Source organism: Limulus polyphemus, unplaced genomic scaffold (assembly GCF_000517525.1).
Source record: "Limulus polyphemus unplaced genomic scaffold, Limulus_polyphemus-2.1.2 Scaffold1068, whole genome shotgun sequence".
Lineage (NCBI taxonomy): Eukaryota > Metazoa > Arthropoda > Merostomata > Xiphosura > Limulidae > Limulus > Limulus polyphemus.
Genome location: NW_013666678.1, coordinates 26,466 through 51,542, shown reverse-complemented (window position 1 = coordinate 51,542; position 25,077 = coordinate 26,466). Strand labels below are relative to the sequence as shown.

Sequence of the window (25,077 nt, the reverse complement as noted above, 5' to 3'; positions counted from 1 at the left end):
TTAACTGGAAAACCTACATCTTGCATGCTTTCAAAATGGGAAAAGTTAGTGTTACTTAAGTAAATCTTGGAATTCAACCTAAGAACCCTGAAAAGCAATAATTTTGAAAAATTTACATTTTAATTAAGTAGCTGGCAGCATCCCAATATGACAGTAGTTTGGTGTATTTATTTAAGAAAGTATAAATAAATATCACAAGATGTTTAGTGCAAAGGTTTAATAAATATTAAAGGTTTTCTCAAATAGTCAACAAGTGTCACATACTAAATATTATCTACTTTTAGCTATAAGTATTTTGCTATTTTAGGTATGTCTTGTGATCTAATGATTAAATAAAAGCCCTGTTGTGAGCTTCAAGGAGTTAGTTCATTAAATATAACTGAAACTGGTTATTGCTGATTATTACTCAGTATTGTTATTCTTGTAGTTGTTTAAATTCAAAATATTATTGTTTTGGAATTAGTTTTTTCTTCTTTTGTTTTTTTTCCCTAATTCCATTATTTATTGAAATAGTTATTAACATTTATATTTATGTTGTAGTTTTGCTTAACATTAGTATCAAGTCCTGGCTAGACATATATCTATTAACTGTGTTTTTTGTAAGTGATAGGCTTTATATTCCAATTGTTTGACATTTTAATTTTGGATATCTGTGGTTGCCAAAGTTTAATAAATTAATTTTTTTTGTTTGTTTCCATGTTCAACCCTGGTTGTAGCAGCTGTTTGTTTTTAGTTCTTTACAAACAGAGTAACTTAAATATGAGGAATAAAATCAAGTAATAACTAACGCAAGAATGTAGTACATACAAAAAAATCTACATTTATTATTATTTATATATGTGATGGTAGATTAAAAATTTTAATCATATGAATAGATGCAATTTTTAAATCACTAGATAATACCTGGTATGAAGTTTTTTTACCCAAAATATTTTTGTTAAATATATTTATGTGAAGGATTATGTCACTGAGGAAAATATGGCCAACACAATCATGGACCCACAAGTTGTATCGGGCATAAATATTGTATGGGTTAAAAGAAAAATTTCATGATACTTAGTGTTCTATTGTGCTTTCAAAATTACATCTTTCTGTATGTTTGAAGATTTCAGTTTTATATAACCAATATATTTTAGTGACAGTTAAGTTTTTTTTTCATAAATATTTTATCAGTATGGTATTTTTGAGGATTTTTATAATACATGTAGATGTATTTGATTTTTATTGTATTCTTGTAAGTTATTGGGTGCTAAACAGTGTTATTAGTGGAATTTGCTAGTTGATTAATTGTTGGGCTCAATAATCAGCTACATTCAACAAATCAATTATTTGCACATGACACTATAATAGTTGAAATAATAGAAAATGTTATTTACCTGTGCACCACTAACCATTGTTACCTTGCAAGTTGTTACCCTGTAAGTTTCTGCACATGCCACAAGCTTTGAACAAACTCCCACCCCTACACATTTCTACATGTATTGTGCTAGCCTATAATGTTTTCATCATAATAATTAGTCCTCCATCAATAGGAGGGTGAAACAAACTCCATGTCCAGTAATCCCCTTGAGCACTAGCAAATAATAATAGGTTCATTCTTTTATTGACAATGCTTGTGTTCAAACATGTTCCTCCCTGTGCTTTTTGAGTTTCTAATCTCTTTGATCTACTGCCCTTCTTACTTAGTGCTATGTTACTTTATCCTTGTTGCATTTCAGTCTATCTACTTGTTAGCAACTCTGTCTTTGTACTTCTTCAAACAAGGATTGCAAATAACAAAAAAAAATTCCAGAGGACGATTCGTTCTTCTTCAGGCATTTCCTCCAACTATGTCAACTGAGAGTCATCTTATTTGTTCCCAGAGCTGATTTTCAGTAGGTATCCATTGTCCACACCTAGTTGAGCAAACACCTTTCATCTGATAGGTCTTGGATTTCAATCTGTAACATTGTACTATGATTATAGCACAAATATTAAATTACTACAATTTCATAGAGCTGTGTTGAACCATAGTATGACAACATATTCATTGCTGATGTTTTTGAAACATGTCACAGATTCTCCTTTCAATTTCACCTCCTATTCCTTTCTCACCCTGACCCTATTTATCATTCATCAGGAATTCTTTTTGTCTCGTCTTGGCCATGCCCAACTTTCTCCCATTCTCCTGCTGGACATTGAATGTCTAGTCACCATGTTTCTCACCTCACATTAACTTTCTTTGTTATAGGTCCTTTCTTTTTTGGATAGTTACCATGGCTTTCCTAGAGCCTCTTCTTTAACTTGGATGCACATGTATTCAATCCCTACAGTAGATGTTGCAGAACTAATGGAACCTGTTCATGGTTCCTCTGTCCTCACTCTATCACTTGTGGAGGATCATGCTTGGTGGGTAAATCTCTTCATTACCACCTCTAACATTCTTTATCTCCTCCCAAACTTGCCCTTCACCTATTTATGGACACTTCTATCCCTGAATTACAGTTGACTTCTGGCTCTTGGTTGCTGGGGGAGCATTTCTCTAGTTATCACATTTTTGAACTGCTTGTTGTCCATTAGACATCCTCACATTTCCTTTCTCTTCTTATGGATCAGTTAGTTCTGATCCATTTGGACATATCTCTTCTCAATTGCCAAGGGGCACACACACTCCAGGTCCCTGTCCTTCCCAACATTGGACCTCCTACTTTTGGCCCATTCCAATCAGATAAGTTTAATACCTGTTATGTACCAGGTACACTGAACATCGTTGCAGGCTGGCTTTCTCAACAAGATTGTATCCTACACACACAATAATCCCTTCATTCACAAGTCTTCTGTTTATCTGCTTTCAACTTGATATTCCTAATATGGATACCTTTGCCACATTCCTTATAGCCAAGCTTCTTTTCTTTTGATCTCCTAAGCCTCAGCCCTGGCTGTCTATGACTTCATTAAGGACTTATCCCATCATTTTCTGTTGACCTGTCCTTCACTCTGCCTCCTTTCTTGGATCCTTACTTTGATTTGGATCCCCTTGCAGAGTCCTATTGGTGGCTCCTCACTGTCAATTCCAACATTGGTTTCTGTTACACCATTTTATCTTGTCAGAGCTCCCCTTCCCTGTATACCATCGCTTCTGATCCAACCTCACACAGCTCTCTTTCAGTGGGGAGTGATGTCCCTACAACTTCACCTGTAGAATTGATTTTGTTCATCACTCTTCAAGCCATACCCTTTCTTTTTGTACCACTCTTGTCACGTTATTTCTTCCATGTACCTAAGTACTTAGCTATTTGTCATCATTTTCTCATTTATCCACTTGCCTTCTAATATATTACCTCCTCTTTCACACATCTGTCTTGTCCATTGTGGGTTTTCAAGCAGCATTTTCTACCACCTTTCCTACAGACTATATTTTCTTTACAGGTCTTTCTACCCTCTTCAGTTCCTTCCATATCCAATGACACCACCCACATAATCCTTTTTGCCACAATGGAATATCACTATGGTTCTCTGCACTCATACCTGTGACTCTATTGAACCTCAAGTAACTAGTTTGATGTGTTATCTCTCCCTGGATGTAAGTGTCCTCTTCCTACTTGCTTGTGATTGCTGTCATTCTAGTCTATGCCATAGTTTTCTTTCAAACTCTTTAAAACTACACTTACCTTCTCTTCTGTCCCAACCAGTTTTCCATAGTAAGGGTTGGTGGTCACATCTTTCTCCCATATCTCTTCCCATTGTTCATTTGGTACCAGACAGGCTCCCATGTCATGTCCAGGCCATTTGTTGCTTTGTCGTACTCTTCCTTCTTTCAGGGTTCCAATCACTGTCTTTTCATTCCTTGGAACCCTTTATCTACTTGAGATCTTCTTCCACTCTTACAGTATATATCCACTTCTGCATCCATCTAGTATACACCTCTTTGGGGGTGGATGATCTTAAGCTTTTTCATGTCTCTTATCATCAGATTCATCACCTCCCACATTCTCTAGCTATTATGTTTTTCTCAGACTTTTGATGTTATTTTCCAGACTAGCATGTGGAAACCCCATACCTACTATCTGCCCCATCTGTCTCTCTAGTCTCTACCTCAACTTCTGCCTATGGTCATTGTCCAATCCACTCCACATCTATAGACAGGTGATTGTAAAAATTTTTTCTCACCTTGCAATCACTATAGGATCCAACAAGGTGGCTAGTGGTGCCTCCTAGGGGTTACTTTCTCAAAATCCTCATTGGGCCAAGGTAACAGAAAATGCTTTTACCATATGCCCAGATCTACAAGTTAATGTTTTCTTGTGGCATATATATATATTGCTTTTCATGTCCAGTCCAGACCTTACCTTTTCCATGGACTATCATACAAAAAGTCAGCATCAGAGCAATGTTTCTGCCCTTTTATATGGCTATTGCTTGCCAGCTTTTAAAAATAGTTTCACTGTTACCAAATGTGCTGTCTCCAGTAAAAAACATTTCTGGACTGAAGGATCATTGAGGATTTGAACACATTCTGATGATCTCCCATACATGCATCCCCCCCCCCCTTTGTCAAATGGAGCACAGGAGACCTCTGTCACTTCCCAGCAGCTGGGTTAGTGGACCATTGTGAATCCTCACTGATTTGAATCTAACTGCTGGGGGGCTAGAACAAAGGATCCATATACTGTGATATGTGGAACTGGGGTAACACTGGGATGTAATGCAGGTCACTCCAAATATATAACTATGGTACATCACAATCTTCAAGTAGTAGAATGTACTAAACCCATTCTTTTACGCTTCTTTATCATACAAATCCTCCTTCTGCAGCCAAAGTCTGTTCAGTAGAGTAAAGGTGGACATAATATTCCTAGTTCATTTCACATCATGCTGGAAAAGAAAAACACTCCTGCAGCTGGAATGCAGTCTGTAGAGACTGACAGTTGAGTGGTGGTGTATATAATGTGATGCTCCATAGAGACTGATGGTAAGTTGAAGTGAACACACCATACACACCAGTGATGTATCACTCACATACTTTACCCTCACAGCAGGCAAAGGTCCCATAGTGATTGCTGGTTTAGTACAAGTTTTTATAAGTATCCATATAGACATGCATCCTTACAGTTAAGCCTGCAACTAATCTGTGTATTGGCTGATGATCTAACCTAAAGAATTCCCCAATTTTTTTTCTGATCCAAATTTTAAGAAGATAGGATGAGTAAGATTGTTTAACCATTAAAATACACAATACATTCAGGTACCTACGCAATGAAGAGAGTGCAGTGTATCCCAAAATTAGGTCAATCACAGGGGATAAAGTTCTTCAGTTTCATCTAATGTGTACTTGTTTTGTATTCTGATGACAATGCCCCTTGAGGTGGATTCCTTTATGTGGATAGGGGACCTCCCAGGGAAGGTTCTATATTTTCAGTTTACTTCCTCTGGGATCTGAGCATCCGCCCACGTGTTGATGGGTCAGTTTATTTCAGTGACACTTTGGCCTTGAATTCCTGTAGATGGGTGGCTCTCCTAGGGTCAGTTGGCTGATCCTGTTGGGCTAGGGCCAACTAAGTATTAGTGTTGGGTGTTCTCAACAGGTGTTGTGGATATTGTGTCTGATGCTGGTGTTTGGGTATAGTGCTTACAAAGACCTGGTGTTGTTACAGTATCATTGTTTGGCATTGTAATGCATTCTCTTGTAAGACTCCATGGTTGTTGGGGTCAGTGGGCACAGAATAATTTTCATTTTCTTATGGACCCCCCCAAATCCAGAAAGAAAAAAATGGTTAATAGGCAAACGACCATGTATGGAGAACTGTTCCACAGTCACTGCCCAAGTCTGTTTCTGTATCTCACTTTTTCATTCTTCATTTTTTGACTGTGAAATCATTAGGGGCAAGTGTCTCTTTTTCATACAGAAGGGATTAGAGGGGCTTGCTGACTCTCCAAAGTCAGTCAAGAATTTATATTCTGAGGACATTTTAGTAGAAACATCTATGCCACACCATAGCAAGCTCCTCCTGACATCAAAGGTCATGGGGACATATCTGTTGAGGGTACTCCCCATGCTACTTTGAATTCCTCACAAGGAGTTATCATTGAGAACGGTTTAAAGATGATCCCCGAGTTGGAGATCGTTGCTGGTTTCTCTAACCAAGGAGTTTCAGCTGTGCATTGCATCTCCATTCGAAAAGCAGGATTTATGCTGCCTACCAATTTCCAATTTTGACGTTTACATCACCATGTCTGCATGCCACTGTTAAGGCAGGTTATCTGAGCTATAAGGTACTGTTTTATATTCCAAACCCTCTCGGGTGTTTCCAGTGTCAGCAGTTCAGGCATTCAAAAACATCTTGTCGTGGTTCTTTTATGTTCACTTATTTGATGCCAAAGATCATGATGCCTATGAGTGTTAACTGGACCCTCGCTGCATCAGTTGTGGTGTTCTCACCCTTCTTACTTTCAATCTTGCTCTAATTGGGTGGAGGAAAAAGAGGTACAGTGCCTAAGGAGTATAAATAACTTTTCTTATCCCGAAGCTCAGGGGTTGTTGTCCCCTGCTCCATCTCGGACATATGCTGCTGCATATGTTCCACCTCTATAGTAGTAGTGTAAAAAAGATCTTTACATGCCTCCATCAGAGTCTTTTTCTCATCATGTAAACAGCCTTTTGTTCTCCATGGTTGCAAGAGTTGACAAGTCCATGTCTACTCCTGTTTCTGTCCCTACTGTTGCATCCAGTAACTGCTTGGGTCCATCTCCTTTGGCCCCGAGATTCATAAATTGGCCACACCCTCAGTCAATGGAGTTTCCATCCTCAGACAGAGATCTGCCCAATCATCCCCAGGTAGGTACCATGGAGGTCAACAGACCACTTTTTTCATAAGACAAATGTTGTGGTCACAAACAGAAGGGTTTTTTACCCCAGTTCTCCACTACCAAAATAAAAATAACCACTTTGATACAGTGGAACTGTTGAGGTTTTCATTCTAATTTGGATGACATTAAAACCTTGATTGATTCCTATCATCCCTTGTGCCTCTCCTTACAGTAAACATTCCTGAGACCTGCTGATACTATCACCTTTCAGCAGTTTTCTTTATACTGAAATGACAGGTTGTGTGATGGATGAGTTCATGGAGGTATGGCAGTGCTAGTTCACCAGCATATACCCACTTTATCTGTGCCAATCAATACACCCTTGGAGGCTGTAGACATTCATATCCCCATGGGTCATACCATCACTGCTTGTTCTCTTTACCTGCCTCCAGGAGAGATTTTCAATCAATCAGACCTTAATGCTCTCATTGAACAATTGCTGTCTCCCTTTTTCATCTTGGGAGATTTTATTGGACATGATCCCTTTTGAGGTGGTGCTGATATTGATGGGAGGGGTCATTTTGTGGAGCATATGCTCTCAGATCAAAACCTTTCTCTCTCTTCAATACTTTTTCTTTTACCTATTTTCTTGCACCTAGTCAGTCTTTTACTGATATTGATTTATTTATCTGTTCTCATTTGCTTTTTTTTTCATTTTATTGGAAGGTTGACACTGACACATAGGGCAGGGATCAATTTCCCATCATTTTGAGAGAGATTGGTCATGGTTGTTGCCTCCCAACCCAAGTACCATGGTGGAAGTTGGAGCAGGCTGACTGGCTTTACTTCACTACTCTTTTGGAACTTGATCTTGCTATCATTAGTCTTCCATCTATTAATGACAGTGTGGTGGCAGTAACTGATTGTATAATTCAAGCAGCTGTTTGTTCTGTCACCAAAACCTTGACACATTTCCCACTGTAACTTTGTCCATGGTGTTCTCCTGCCTGCCAGCAAACATGGAAGGCTCCGAAATGGGCCTGGGATACCTGCAAAAGGTATCCCACTATTTCCAACTGCATTGCTTTCCAGCAGACTCATGCTCAGCAGGTCAAATGTCAAAGCCAGAGAGAATCTTGGATTAAGTTCACCACCATCTCTTCTACTACCAATTCCAAAGTCATCTGGGACAAGATTTGGAAGGTCATTTTATCTTGTCAGAGCACCCCTTCCCTGTATACCATCGCTTCTGATCCAATCTCACACAGCTCTCTTTCAGTGGGGAGTGATGTCCCTACAACTTCACCTGTAGAATTGATTTTGTCCTTCACTCTTCAAGCCATACCCTTTCTTTTTGTACCACTCTTGTCACGTTATTTCTTCCATGTACCTAAGTACTTGGCTATTTGTCACCATTTTCTCATTTATCCACGTGCCTTCTAATATATTACCTCCTCTTTCACACGTCTCTGTCTTGTCCATTGTGGGTTTTCAAGCAGCATTTTCTACCACCTTTCCTACACACTATATTTTCTTTACAGGTCTTTCTACCCTCTTCAGTTCCTTCCTTATCCAATGACACCACCCACATAATCCTTTTTGCCACAATGGTCCATCCCCATCCCCTTTCCATCTTGCTCTCCAATGGCCAGAAAGGTGCTGATGTGCAGAGCATCACCAATACTCTTGGGGAGTGCTTTTCCCACTTTTCCAGCACTTCTGTCTCTTCTCCCTCCTTCTTGGCCATCAAGTCTCAAGCTGAGTGATTAACTCCTTCCTTTCAGGCTGATCATCTTTATGATTATAATTGCCCATTTACTCTGGTGGAATTTAAGCTTGCTTTTCATTGGTCTGGCATCTGTTGGACCCAATGATGTTCACTATGAGATGCTGCACCATCTCTCTCCTACCTCTCTTGCTCTTCTTCCAGTTGTTTTTAAACAGATCTGGTAGAATGTTTTTCCAGATGCTTGGTGCAGGTCTATTGTTCTTCCTTTTTCAAAGTCTGTGAAGGATCCCAAGATTCCTTCTAATTATCATCCAATTGCTTTGACTAGCTGTCTCTGTAAGGTCTTAGAGAGAATGTTTAATGCACATCTTGTTTGGTTCCTTGAATCAAACAACCTTCTCTCACTCACCCAGTGTGGTTTTCATTGACAGTGCTCCACTATGGAGCACTTGATTTGTCTTGAAACCTCAATCCGGGAAGCCTTCCTCATGAGAGAGCATCTTGTTTCTGTTTTATTTCATTTTTAGAAGGCTTATGACACACAGAAGTTTGCTATTTTTCGAGACCTCCATTCATGTTGATTGCTTGGCCATTTACCCCTTTTTACTTGACAGTCAATTCCAAATCAGTGTGGGGTTGACTCTTTCAAGTTCTTTCACATAGGAACTTGGAGTCGCTTAAGGTTGTGTCTGGTGTGCCACCCTTTTCAGTATCAGGATCAATTCTATCACTAAACAACTTCCTCCTACCATTGCAAGTGACCTCTATGTCAATGACTTCCACATTTCTTGTTGGTCGTTGAATATGAAGTTTATTGAGTGGCAACTGCAGATTGCCCTCACTTACTTGTTGAAGTGGATCACAGCAAATGGTTTTACCTTTTCTTCCTAAACCATTTGTATTCATTTTTGCCACCACTGGGGTTACATCCTGATCCTAAGCTCCATCTCGGTGGTGGTGTTCTTCCTGAGGTGAAGTTCTTGGGGTTCATCTTGGACCATAAGCTTACTTTCATTTCTCACATTAAGCAGCTTCATGCCAAGCATAAAAGGGCACTGTAAATCCTCCTTTTGGCCTTCATATCCAGGCGTAGCTGGTTGAATTGGGTCTGTCATTGGATAACATTGCTGACTCTTATAATTAGCTCATCCTGCCATGGCTCATTACCATCCCCACTTGTGACCTTTCTTTGAGTCATCTGTGGAAGGTGGATACTCCCGATTGGAAGTACCATCTTTGGTGAACATCTTTTGAACCATTCTTCTGTTCCCATTTTTACAGATGGCTTAAAATCTGGTCTTGTATGTGGACATTGTTTCTGTGATTAAGGCCCAGCTTCATGCCAGTTGGCAGTTGATTTGGGGTTAGCAACTTCACCACAAAAGTTTTCCCAGATCAAATTTACTGTACTTGTTTGGCCATCTAGTTTCCATAAGGATCAAGGGGAGGAAGTTGTCTTGGCTAGGCTACACATTGGTCACAGTTTTTTTAACCCATTGTTTTCTTTTATGTGGGACTGATCTGCCAATGTGTGGCCTTTGTGACACTCAGATCACAGTTGCCAACATTTTACTTTCCTGTTGCCATTATGAAAATCAGTGGCAGCACCATTTTAGACATGTTTACCCCTGATGTTGGATAGTGTCCAACTTAATTGTGTTTTTAGCATTTTGCAGACCATTGGCCTTTTTACTTCTATTTAGTTTATTTCCTACTTTTGGACATTGTTTCACTTTTACCTTATTTTTTTTTTACATTTTATTGTATTTTACTTCCAGCATTTTTACTAGTTGTTTGGCGCAGATAGCCTAGCTGCTTTGCACCAATAAATGCCAAACAACCAAGTGATGACAATGTGTTCTTGTTGTAGTCTGATAGGTGTGGGATTTATTTGAAGATGAGTTTGTAGCTTGATGCACATCATTAGTATATATACATTAGGATCATCTGGGATACACAAATGCAGATTCTCAAAATCAAATCTTGATATTGGCCAATCTTGGGTGCATTGGGAACAGTCCTATATTTCACTCAGATTGCGGGCTTTCATAAAGTGCCTTCCTTCTACAACTGGCATGGGGCCTTAAAGTATGACGGTAGAGAAGGTGAGCATGGATACTTATCACAAGTGCCCTTTTCCCACAGCTGGTTTTGACCCATTGAGTCTGATGGTAGAAGAGGTGAGCATAGAAGGTATGGTCTGAACAAGCCTTAACCTCACTACACATATTGCCTGTCCAACAGCTTGTGTGAAAGTACTTGGACAGCTATGTACTTATTCCACCCATCCTAACAACACAATTTTGGCATTTTTGCTTCTTTTCCTACACAGGCTTAAGTGTATACCCTGGATGAGACTAGATGCAGTCTCCCAGGGATGTGCCCTAAGAAGCCCCTGCCATTGGGTGTCACACAACCCAAAAGCTTCCTTCCAGTGCTTTCTTAAGCTTGCACATCTAGGTAATCTTTTTTACTGGTCTCTCCACTGTCTCAACATGGGATTCTAGCCATTCTATGTATGGAAGTGAGTATTTCTTTTGGAAGTAAACATTTTTCTTACTTGAAAATGTATTTCCAACAGATACCCCAGCCTCACTTCACACAAAAAATGAGAATACAAGAGCATGAAAATAGAGGGATTCATTGTGCAAGAAGGTGTGCTGCACACCTGTTGGTAGAGGGTTCTGCTGCAAATTAATGTGGCTTCATTTGAGAATAAGTGGTAGTTTTCACAAGTCTCTTAAGCAGACACAACTACTATTTTGTCTTGTGTGTGGAAGTATCTACCGGAAATACATTTTACAGGGAAGGAGAGTGTTACCTTTTGATTATTACCATTTTCCATCATTCCAACTATTCAAGTAATTGAAATAATGCCATTTTGATTGTCTTTAAGCACAGAGCTGGACAATGGACTATCTGTGCATTGCCCACCACAGGTATCAAAACCTGATTTGTAGCATTACAAGTTTCGTTTTAGTCATCTCTTGAGAATAATCAATTAGTTGAATATAACAAGTCCAATGATTAATCTGTTAACAAACCCCAGTTCTAATTGTGTACCTCACTATTTCTCCCCCCCTTTTTTTTTCAAATTACCACGATTTCTCTATTTCATGAATAATGAGCTAATTTTTGTTCCTTCGAAATATTTTCAGGTTACAGTTATAAAATATTTATTACATGTAATTAATGAACCATCTACCAGAAAATGTAATTTCATTATTTTACATCAAAGTCAAATTTCTTCTTTGATAGCTAGGACTTGATTTGTTCATGCAGTATATGTAGTGATATAAAATTATGTTTTTCTTTTGTTTTACAGGCATTTTCTGTAATTGGTGTTCAAAGAAGAAACTAGAAGACACCACTGAGAGCCTTTTATGACTTCATATTTGCCCAATGAATTGTAACAAAATTTGTGCTTTTATTTTTAAAAAAGCAGTTAAAACTGTTATGTATTTTACTTGTATGTAGTCTTAGTATTTATTTTTCATGATAATGCAATACTTCAACTGAGTAAAGATGGCTCATCTCAACAGTGCTAGTGGTTGTCAAAATAGTGTTGAAAATGATATGAAAATGGAAAGCATTGAAATGGCCAATGGGAGTGATAGAACTCCTACACAATGTGATGTTGCCTCATCAGAAACACCTGATGCTATACCATCGGATGACAACCTCAAGTTTACAATATTTGATTGTGTATTACTTTTATGGTGTCTTGGAAGTTTCGTTTTTGACACTGGTAGTGATTTGGTAATGTGTTTCTTGCATTACCATAATGGGGACATGTGGTATTTTGGATTAACTGTTACCTTTGTTGTTGTCCCTGCTTTAACGATGACAGGCTTTAGTCTTCGTTGGTATTTGTTAGATGAAAACAACCAAGAAATGACACCTGTGTCTCGTGCTCAGTGGATTGTTCGTTTTGTTTTTCTCATTCTGCAATTAGGACCGATAATAAGGTAATATTTTTTATTATCATGAACGAAGTAAATTATATAAAAGTCTAAATTTTGTGAGTGAACCTGTATAATTTTCATGTTTAATTTACCATATCAAGCCTGAAAATATGCAGCCAGATAAGAACAATGTATGGCACAAAAATTATGTTTATCTGGAACATTCTATCCAGTCCAGTACCCCTGGCCAATATTTCAGTTTGCAATGTTATTTCCAAATATCTCTTTCCACACGGGTTCAGTCGAATTGACGATCTCTTAACCAGTTTTGTACTCCTTAGTTTTCATACTATAACTTTTAATATACTTGGTATATCTTCAAAAAATTTGATAGACTTTTAGTAAACATTACAAATATTTTTTACACAAAAAATCACATATTTTAATGAAGTATTTTTACCAAAGATTTGTCCATGAATATAGATAGTATTTCTATATACTACTATATTACTAGTCTGAGTGGCAAGTGATTTTCATGTTAAGATTAAAAATACTTTTCTTTGTCTCAAAATTGTCTTTGTCTTAACTATAACAATTTTTTGTCTTTGTAACTTTCTGTAAAGAGCTGTTAGGAATTTACCTAAGCTTGTCGATGTGTTTCCCATGGGAATAAAATTGAAGTGGAAGAGAAACTGACAATTCTCTGTACAGAAAACAATGTTATATTATATGTCATTTGATAGAAGAACACCTTGACTTTCTATTGGTCATAAATACTATAGTATTGAACATCAGAGAGAACTATTGACAGTTTCTGAAAGATGTGGCAGGAGGTGTCAGATTTTCTATTTGATGGCTCTGTAACCAAATAAGATTGTAGGTTATAAAAAGTTTGCATTGCCTGGACGATGATGATGATGATATAACTTTCAGCATGGGCTAGGTCCCTAGGACCGACCTTGTAACCATTTCATGCTATAATTTTTAAATTAGTAAGCATATGTTAATGAAATTTGGCAGATTATCAGTAAACATTACAGTGCTTTTATACGCAAAATATCAATTTTTTTTTATTAAGTCTTAAGGCTTGTAAAGCAATGTTTTCTATGTCCTTTTTTTTTTTTTTTGTTTTGCAAGTTGCCTATCCGATATGCAAAGTAATTTTCATTTGAAGATTAAAAATACTTTTGTGCATCAGAAAATTTTCAAATTTCACATGCAAAATCTTTATAATGTCCAGATAGTTAACAAACATTTCTTTAAAACTTTATATTTATGTTATTTTCACTAATGAATCACTGTACAGGTTTGGCCAATTTGACCGATCTCGTAACCACGTTGAAAAAGTTAAGAAGTAAATATAAGTTATGCCTTTTTCATTCTAGAATGACTACAGACTATAAGAAAACATAAATGTTTAGACTAAATAGCTTAAATCTCGTAACATTATACATTTATATATATTTACTATTTTTATTATATTGACCTTTCAGCTATGCCTGGCTAACAATACGGAAGTTACAGAGATGCGGTGCACGTGCACTCACGTTACTGTATCCAATAATATAAAACTGACCTTTAGTTTTTACAAAGTGACCTGTTTTGGCTGTGTTTTAGTAGATTAGTGTTTTGTAAAATACAGTCACATTTCAATTATTATACATTATATATGTGTATAGATTATTGCTATTTAGAAATAAGTTCTTAAACTTATTTTTGTTAAAACATAGAACAGTAACTAAAGAAGTAAAGCAAACAATTATCTCTTTTAGTTACGACCTTTGTACTTGGTTGCTGAGTGTTTTAAAATTTTGCATGTGAACGATATGAAATTTTTTTTTCAATTTTATATATATATACAGTTGAATAACCAAAAAATCATAAATTACTATATCAGTACCATAGAATTCCATTGTAATTTATCGAGCTTAGTAACTAAACTGTATTTCAGTCTAAAAGAATATGAAATTTTGAGTAGACTAAAGACATAACCTACCTTCTTGAAATCTTGGTTTGAAAGAAAGAGATGGTGACCAAACATATTAAAATGGCTGAGAAAGCTACTAGGGAGACATTCTGAGCTTTTGATTGGTTATTCATGTCATATATAGAAGTGTATATAAGGGATCATTTACTAAAATGGAAAGAGGTGGGCAGGGTGTCACTGTTTCATTTATTACATGAGCAATATCATAGCAAATTGAAAAGATAAGAGGTTCTTATTTCATATTCTAGCTTGTCAATGTCGGTAATTTGAGTTCCTAATTCGTATGAAACTACAGACTTAGTATTTGGACATCCCAAACATCTAATTTGAATCAGTGCTGCATTCAACATACCACGTGAAACGTTTTTTTTTAATATTTACTTTTAAATTAAGAAATTGAGTAAGGTATAATACTAAAATTTGAATTATAATTACAGTTTGATACTAAATTTATTGACAGAAATTCATGAAATAAAATTTTGAATGCGAGTCAACAAATGTGATGACATGGCCTTTCACCTGTGACCCATCTGGAAAGGGATAATAAGTAATTTATAATAAATTTCATCGTTCTTGGAGGGGTGGTAAATAAATTAGAGAAGAGTGGATGCCTAGAGAGTAAATGCCACAATTCTCACCTGAGGGGAAATTCTTAGTTTTATTTTTGTATACTACTAAAATATAGATAATTAGCTACATTTGTATGCTATATATTATTGGTATACCATGAAATGAAAGTAGCTTAATTAAATTTTGAATGTGATTCATTAAAACCTCATGACGTGCAAAAACAGTAACCTGGGGCTAGAGGATCGACTGGTGAATTTGACCAGTTAGACTTGAAAACAAAATCAAATAGATACAGTATAATCAGCAGTGAAAAGTCCCCAAGCATCACTGATAAAGTTCTCACCTGATCGATGAACATGTACTCAAGGTAGATGGACTTGATGAAACTTGTGAGATGACTACTAAACTGCCTTCAGTGGTACATGAATACTTCATACTTCCTACTGCTAGATCTGGTCATATCATGGCAAAGTGAATGGACTATTTTTACTTCAGGAAAAAACACTTCTAATCTGCTGACACATCTGAAGGTAAGCCTTTTTATTATTTTTGTTAATATGAACAATATTCTACAATAGCAGTGTACTGTACAGAATCAACTAGATATAAGTCTACACACCTTCGGCAGAAGCACGTCACTAACAAACTCATCAATTTTATTGCTGGTACACTGCAACCATACTCAGTGGTGGAGTCAAAAGATTTTCAAGATCTAATGGCATGCATGGATTCTTGGTATATTCTTCCCAGTCATAAACATCTGTCCACAGCATTGACTGAAAGCAGGCTTGATGAAGACCAACAAAAAGTCACCTCTCTATTGCAACTTGTACCCATCCATCATCAATGTCACTGTGGATATCTGGAGTAGCAGACAAATGTGCAGCTTTCTTGGAGTCACTAGTCATATTTATACTTCACTAGAAAATGCAAACAGTCATGCTAGCATGTTGGCATTTCAAGGGGTATCACACTCTGATAACGTTGCAGTTCAATATGATGAAATAATAAATCTCTAACATCAACAACAAGGTGTCATATGTGACATCTGATAATGCATCCAACATGATCAAGGCTTTCTGCTTTGTGTGGATTTGAACCACAAACATTACATAGTGTGAGAGATGGTGATAGCTCATCTACAGATAGGGACACAGATGATGATCTTTTGGATGAATCTAAGTAAGCAGACAATTTATCTGAATTTCTTCGTGAACACGACCCCTGCTTTTCCCATACACTACAGGGATGGAATGAAGAAAGCTGGACCACTGCTGACAGTAATTTCCAAAGCATCAGCAATTGTGTCCTACATTCGAAAATCAGTGCAAGCAACTGATCTACTTGAAGGAGAGGTCTACATGATGGAACTCAGAAATTAAGATGATTAAGTCTTTATTGAAGATTCCACAGGAAAAGTTGAATAATCTAGATACTAGTACATCGAAACTTAATTTTCATGATCGAACTGTGCTTGAAGATTTGGTGACAAAACTGACATCTTTTGAAGAAGCAACAGATTTCACACAGGGTTAAAACATTGTTACCTCTAGAAATGTAGTGCCATGTGTTTATGGGCTGATGATTGAAATTGACAGCATGCAGTTCAAATATAATTTCAATCTTGTTTCTGCATTGAAGAAAACTGTTCATGCCTGACTGACTCAGTATGAGCAACAAAGTATATTCTGTTTGGTTGTGACATTGGATTCCAGATTTAAACTTGACTAGTGTTTCACTAAACCTTTGGTTCATGAATCTAATCAAATGCTCCTGCAGCAAGAAGTCAAGAAAATTTCCTCAACAAGTAATCCTACAACCATGGAACCAAAAAGAGGGCTGTAAGTCCCCCCCCCCTTCGCAAAAAAAGTAAGCTCTTTAGTTTCTTTGCTGCCTTCAAGAAACCAGCCAATTTATCTTCTGAGGATACAGAGATCAACACCTACCTTGATGGTCCTTGCATTCATGAAGAAAGCAACCCACTAGATTATTGTAAATTCTATGAAAAAACCTACCTACCCTATCTCTACTAGCCAAATGCTACCTGAGTGTTTCAGCATTCTCTGCCCTTGTTGAGTGTTTGTTTAGCATTGGAAGCAAAACTCTCAGACCTGATCACTGCTGCCTCACTGACAAGACATTTGAGAGACTGATGTTCATAAAATACATATACATAAGTCTCCTTTAAAAATAATTACTAATTACTTCCACATTGGCACATTTGTCATTTTTGGCTCTCGCATTGCATATGTGGTTTCTCTGTTGTTTGGATATTCTCGTTAGAGATGTGCCTTTTCCCAGGTTCATTTACCATCTCCTTATCTTGGGGATATGGTCCCTTTTCTTCAGCAGTATGTTTTTGGTAATGTTCCTGAGACTTTTAAATCATGTGAGGAATCAGTGCATCAACACTCTACCTTATCTCCTTTGGAAGAACATTTGTCACAGTCTGAGCTGAGATATGCCCCTATTACTGTTTCCCATCCCAGCCCTTCTCAGCCTTTACCTGTTCCTCCTTCCAGAGGTTCATCAAATCATCATTTTATTCGACGTAGATGGTCACATCTTCAACAGTACCGGTGACTGCCTGGTGGGTTTTGGTCCCGTGGGAGCTCGCTTGTCTGATTTTCTTACCACTTGGTGACCTTTTGCCTCAGATCTTTGGATTATTCAGGTTTTATCCAAGTGACTTGTCATACAATTTCTTTTCCATCCTGTGTTATCTCAGGTACCCATTTCCTTCCCATTGCCTCAGGATCCTACTACCAATCAATGTTTGTATGAGGCAGTACAAGACCTTTTCTCCCAACAGGCCATCGGATTTGTCAATCATCTTTCTCCAGGTTTAATTCCAGGCTGTTTGTCATCCCCAAGAAAACCAGAGACTGGCAGCCTGTGATAGATTTGTCCCTCCTCAATCACTTTCTGGTTCTACCCCGTTTTACCATGGAGTCATTTCTCACCCTCGGGTGGGCTTTTTCTCCAAGTTTGTGGATGACTGTTGTAGATGTTTCAAATTTTTACTTGCATATCCCAATATCTCATCAGTCGTGACACTATCTTTGGTTCTTTCATCACGGGGTAGCTTATCAATTTTGCTCCCTGCTCTTTGGGCTTGCTTTGACCTCGTATGTGTTTTGTAGGGTGGTCAAAGCAATCACCTGACACTTCCATGTTCAATGGTTGCTCAGTTGTTATACCTTCCATCATTACATGGATGACTGGCTTCTATTACTTTGTTCCAAACAGGAGACCACCCATCACACTCATCAGCTGATCCTGGAGGTGGCTCATGTGGACTAGTTAATCAAAGTGGAGAAGTTATTCCTTCAACCTACCCAATATCTTGCCCATTTGGGTGTTTTTTATAACATCTATCTCAGTTGGGCCCAACCTTCTCCTCTTCGACTTTGTTCGATGGAGCTTTCAGTTCTCCATGCACTTACTGCTCCCTCTATTCCAGCTCATGAGGTTCTATCACTTTTGGAGATGTGGTCTTCGTTGGAAGCCCTTATCCCCTTGAGTCATGCCCATATGCAATCTCTTCAGTGGGCTCTACACGACCAGTGGGATCTTGCACAGGATCCTTTGGAGGCTTGTATTTCCCTTCTTCCTTCCCTTGTCAGTGATCTGCATTGGTGGTTGGACAAGACACACGTCAGTGGGTGTCCCGCATCCTTCTCCTTGTCTGGATTTACACATCTTCACAGATACTTTCCTTCAGGGCTGGGGGACATGGGTCGTTCAAGAGGAAGCTTCAGGACGTCGGTCTCCAACTGACAGTTCTTATCATATCAACATCTTGGAATCCTTTTAGTGTAAGTTGTGCTTTGTTTCATTTTCTTCACCTTGCCAGAAATTGTCTTGTAATGATCCATTTCGACAATTCTACGGTGGTTGCTTATCTCAATCACCAAGGTGGCACCTGTTCTCGATCCCTTTGATTTCATACTTTGGATCTTTTTTGTGCCCATATGCTCGATATTGGTATCATTGCGTGTCATACACCGGGTGCATTCAATCTTGTTGCAGATCGGCTTTCTCGTCCAGATAAAGTCTATTCAACAGAGTGGTCTCTCAATCATCTTGGTTTCCAATGGCTTTGCTTTCAGTGGGGTACTCCTAACATGGATGTATTTGCCACATCCCTCAACAACAAATTACGTCTGTTTTAGTCTCTTGTTCCTTATCCTCTTGCTTTTGCTTTAAATTTTTTAAGTTAGGATTGGACCAACAAATACCTGTATGTTTATACTCCCATTCGTCTTCTTCACAGGGTGATCTCAATCATCCATGCCACTCCATATCAGGTCCTTATGATTGATCCTTACTGGCCAGCATAACCATGGTTCCTGTAGCTGCTCCACCTCAAATCTACCCCTCGTTTACTTCTTCTTCTGTCTTCAGGCCTGGTTTTATCCAGTTCTTGGTGAGGAGATCTGGTTTGTCACGATGGGTGGCTTCTTTTTTTTAGCTTGTTCCATTTGCCCTTCCTCTAGGGAGGTTTATCAATGTAAATCGAACATTTTCCACCATTAGTCTTTTGGTCAGGAGTTTTCATCTGCTTCACTGTTCCACATATTGTGGATTTCTTCACTTGGATCTTTGATTGGAGGTGTCTTGTCTCCTCGATCATGGTTTATCGGGCTGCCTTGTCCCACACATTTTGTTTTTCGTGGTACCATATGGCATAGGGTGTTTATCTCCCCTACTCTTTCCTTCTTGATGCATTCCTACCGGATTGTTGTCGATCTCAGTGTACTGTCCTTCCAGATTTGGACGTTAATGTGGTCCTTCACTGGCTCACTTTTCTATCTATTTGAACTGCTATCCTTGTTGTTGGTTTTTTCACCTCTCCCTTAAGATTTATTTCCTTCTCCTTTTAGCCTGTGGACGTTTCATGTACTCTTTATCATTCCACATATGTTCTCCTTTATCCAGGACTATTCTTTCCTCCCCAAAACTTTGGCGGCTCAGGAGGGTAACACATCCTTTTCGCTGATTTCCCTTCCTTCCATTTCCCACCTTTTTCCTCAGTCAGGTCTGGATAGGCTTCTGTGTACTGAATCTGCTCTTTGCAGTTATATTGCCTGCATGACTTCATTCCAGGTATTCTTTAAGAGTTCAAATCTGCAATGTAAGACCATGTTGACTTAACACTTATGATTTCCATGGCCAATAAACACACACTACTGAGTTGGGGTGTTCCACAAGATCACTTGGAAATTTATCCTTGCAATATGTTTGCTTCATTAGTATGCCTGTCACAGATGATACTCACCCATAGACTACATGGGTAAAGCAGAAGGGGATAGCTGCCTATCCTTGCCATGCCTTGGATCAAATAAATCAGGCGTGGTCTGCTTTTCAAAATAGTTTCAATGTCACCCATTGCACTGTCTCAGGTCTTGTCATTCCTCTGGACTCTCCACTATACTTTCTCCTTCCTTTTTTTTCCAGTGGAGTGTAGGAGTCCTTACCACTTTCAAATTTCAAGCTGCTGGGGTGGTAGATCATAGAGGCATCATCCTGCATGTGATAATGAGAAACAAAGAATAAACCAAACCATTCAGTTGAGAGTAGGGAGTTGGTGTAGGTGACGAGTTTTCCTTCATTTTATATATCATGAAAGTGAGCTGTCAAAATTGTAGTTCACTCCTTTGATTGGGATTTCTCATCCTATCCCCACATGGATGTCGATTCCCAGTGGTTGGGTTTTGGATTTAGAGCTGAACCAATCAACATAACTCCTCACACATGTATTACAGGTGTCTTTATTTCCTCACTCAATTATGCTCTTGTTCCTCCATCCGTGTTGTGGGTCACGATGGAGGTACTTACAGATTAATATGGTTCTTCCTCTTACACTATCCCTTGATGATTTTATTATACCAATGACATTTTTATACTAGGGACAGTTCCTGTCAGTTTGGTTTTGAATGAGATGGTTTACATTATAAAGACATCTTTATGATACTGCAAAACCGGTTCCTGATTTGGTCTATCATTTTTTCACATTGCTATCATGTCCCATTCATAGTTTGGGGGCTACAATATTCCCTCCAGTCTGATAAACTTGAAGTGAAGATGGTATGATCATCTTTTCCACCCTTACCAGATGGATGAGTTTTGGATTGTAGTTGACTTGCCAATGTTATGATCCTCTTGCCAACCCCCACATGGATGTCGGTTCCTGGTGGTCAGGTTTTGGATTGTAGTTGACTTACTGATGGTATGATCCTTGTCCTATCCCTGTGTGGATGTCAGTTCCCAGCAGCCTGAATTTTAGATGTAGTTGACTTGCCGTGTGAGGTCTGTCGCACACTAGCGACTCTACACCTTTATGTTTTTTGGGATTGGGATTCATATACGGTATGGTTCTGATCCCTATCCAGCCATAGTTCTCTCCATATTTCTGCCCATATCTGCGACATCTTTCCACAGTGGGCGAAGAGTATACCTGGTTCAGAAGTGTTGCAGTCTCCCACATACGATCTTCTGCTCTGAAGATCTCCTCTTTGGGAGTGTCCTTCAGACGCTTTCAAAGGGTGCTTCTTTTTTTTCCATTGCACTGGTCCCTCCACCTTTTCAATGTGAGATTCTAGTTGTTTATGTGAGTAGAGGTAATGTACCTTTTTGGAGTTATAATTTTCCAATACTGAAAATATATTTCCTATAGCTACTTAACTCTTCTCACACTTCTCACCCTTCCTCCCTACTGAAAACTGGTTCTTCAATTTTCTCCCAGAATTCGAAGTGATAGTTCGGTAGAATTGAATAAAAGGAGAGGGAGTCACATGTCAAGAGTGTGTGTTGCACTCTTATTGGTGGAGGGTTGTTGCAGAATGATTTGCATGCAAGATTCATTAGAATTGGTTGATTCCAGATGGGTGGGAGCTTGAGGCTTGTGGCATGTGAAAAACTGCCTATAGAGGGCAGCACTGAATGAGAATAGCTATTTATGTGAGCTGAAGTAAATACCTATCGGAAATATATTTTCAGTATAGAAAAATTATAACTTCCAATTACTACTGCTTTTGATTTCCAGCTGTTCAAGTAAACAAAATGTTGCCATTTTGATTTCTCATTATCATCTTTGGTTAATTCAAGTTTGTTCACAAAACCAGTGTCGTAACTCACAAAATTAATCAACTTAGCAAAGTTTGTGTTTTTCACTTTTTTGCCTTTTTTTTTTAAGTTCACATTTGTACGGTTTAATTTTCTCCACAAAACTGGAGCAAATTGTTGTATCCAAAATTTAATAAATAACTTTAGTATCCTGATGACAAGAAACACGCTTGAAGTAAAAATGTATTGCAGAGACAGCTGGTATGGGTATTAAAAACTTTAATTAGAATAAAGTATAAGAACATTTCGACCTTCATAGGTCATTTTCTGTAGTTTCAACTTATACTTATGGGTAGGTCAAAGTGCACATCATGATTTTATTTACAGAGTTAAATTCAAAATTTAGTTTAAAAACTATCACTTTACATAGCACTAAAACGTAGCTCAGTATTATCTAATATTATCCAAGTTTAAAATTTAAAAAAATGCTCAATCATTATTCTTCTTTCTTTTGCTCTCATCTCTCCCATTTAACTTCAATAATACAACTTTTATAGTGTATAACCAATCAGAAGCACAAAATGCATATATTTACAGGAAATAGCATAAAATTTGAACCTCTTGCTTTCTTGATTTACTGAAATATCTTTTCAAGCCAGTTATTCATTCATGCTAATATGTATTATGGACACGTTATATATGATAGAAAGAACATATTTTAGTGCAGAGGTGTCATAAGATAATTTGTTTAGTTTTTTTTGGGTCATTGATGGTAATTGGCAAGAAAAGGTTGGCATATGTTAGGTAAAGTCATTGTTCCAACTAGTAATGGAATTTTTTAATCTATTTATAACTTTATTAGATCTAAAAAACCAGATAAATTTTTGTAATTTTAGGACATTCTGTTCTAGTGTCTGATGATTTTTTTGTGTTCCAAAATGTTCATTTTATTGTTTTTGTATGTTTATTTTTATATTTTTACTTTATTGTTATATATTTTTAACAAAAGTAAGTAGAATGTAATAATTAAAGACTTCTTAGGTTAGGTAACAAAACTTAAATGAAAAATTTAAACTTTCCTGAGATCAGTCAGTGTTCCACTTTGTGATGCCTTCATTCTTTGTATATAACTTGATTGTTTATTCAAACCTGTACAAGAAACATCTTGCAGTGATTTCTTGCTTTTCATGTAGAGTGAGAGTCCAGTTCAGTAATAATGCATAGAATTAAAAGAATGTAGATGTGAAATGGTTAGAATTTCAGGCTGGTAAAATAACTATATGTAATTGTGTGTGTTACAATCTGCAGTCATTATTAAAAAAAAATATTGATTTTATTTCATATTTTCATTTTACTGTACATTGATAATTTAACTACAGTTAATGTTAGAATATTAAGAAAACTAAGATCAAAAGAAGTCAACATGAAAACTACACTTCATTTTTCGAAGGCTTTGAAAATTCACAATCAAGAAATACTTTATTAAAAAATGTGATTTATCTGTACAACAGATTTGTAATGTGTATTAAAAAAATGGCTAAATTTCCTGAAGATAAACTTAGTAAAAATTAAGAATTAGTTTCAGTTATGATGCACAAAAATAATGAACTAATCAAAATTAAATCATCCAGTTGTTACTGTTTTTGATTATTCCAGTTACCCAAATAATTGAAAAATTATTATTATGATTTATCAAATTCTAATTATTATTTTTTTGATTAATTAAAGTTTGTTCAGCTTTGAACTGTCATGGCTCCATGGTTATAGGGGTTGCTTTGTGATTCGAGAGCCTTTGTTAAATTCTAATTGCCACCAAGCATAATTGGCCTTTCAGCTATAGGACACTATATTTCTTTGTTCTTTTTTGAGTGAAGTCAAAGCTTTTAAGATATCTCCTACTTTCCCTAATTTTGAAAAGCTGACCAGAAGGAAAGCAACTGGCCAGTAGCATCCATTGCAAACTCTCAGGCCACTTTATTGTTACATAGTGTAAATTTACCTCTTCTTTCTTTCACTCGCTCTCTTTTTCTTTCGTTATGCTGTGTTCATAACTTATAAGGCAGCGCTAGTGTTTCTCAAACCCACAACTCTAATCGTGTGGCAATTGCTCACAAAGCAGTGTTCTTTACCTACTTAGTCATGTCAACCTCTTAATTGTATGGTTAAATTACAAATATAAATGTACTAATCAGTTTTCAGTAAACAATATCAAAATTAGGACATCAATATAGCATGAAAATTTTTGATTTTCAATAACTTCATTAAGGTAAAAAAAAACAAATTTTCTTTTACCTTGCACTTTATATTGTATAAAATCATATAAAAACATACACCCTGTATGTATAAATAGGCTGTGGCTGAAATCTTAGCTTTCATAGGGCATAGGAAAACAAAGTGTTTATGGAAATTCTACAATTTTGGAAAAAAATTTGTGTATTCCAAAAATGTGTATAGAACATAAACAAATCTTTATCGGTTGATGATATTTTCTTCCATGATATTCAAACAAGCAAGTTTTATAATGAAGTAATCCATAGAACTTTGATCAGAACTAACTTGAAGTTACATCAAGTATAGATATCACATTTTAGTGATCATAATAGGTTTATATCAACCTATATTAAAATATAGTTCAGTTTTTACTTTATTATCATCATTTTAATTTTTCCAAATAAGCCTTAGTTGATAATTTATCATATGTTGCTTCTTAGAATTATTATATAAATTTTAACTTTGTGTTTTCCAAGATTCAGAATTTTAAACTTTTTTGACACTGACTCTTGTTTCAGTTTTTTGATAGGAACTGTAACCATTAATTTTTTTTTAAATAACAGTTTAGTATCTGTAACCGTTAATATTTTTTAAAATAACAGGTTAGGAACCTTAACCATTAACATTTTTTAAAAATAACAGGTTAGGAACAGTAACTTTAACCTTTTTTTTTTAAATAACTGGTTTTCAAAGTATTTAATGCCTTACTTCCTATAATGCTTCTAATTTTGTTTAATGTCAGGTGTCTCAACATTTCATTT

At 37.0% G+C, this 25,077-nt stretch overlaps 1 protein-coding gene across 2 annotated transcripts in view; it reads left to right on the top strand.

Annotated features, from left to right (window-relative positions):
* The window catches only part of LOC106461971 (XK-related protein 4-like), a 47,962-nt gene that overhangs the window by 3,618 nt on the left and 19,267 nt on the right, over positions 1–25,077 (top strand). For both annotated transcript variants that reach the window (XM_013921839.2, XM_022389088.1), the window contains exon 2: positions 11,841–12,483. In XM_013921839.2, coding sequence (XP_013777293.1) covers positions 12,041–12,483 — 443 coding nt within the window. In that variant the 5' untranslated portion in view covers positions 11,841–12,040. The remainder of the gene's footprint in view (positions 1–11,840; positions 12,484–25,077) is intronic.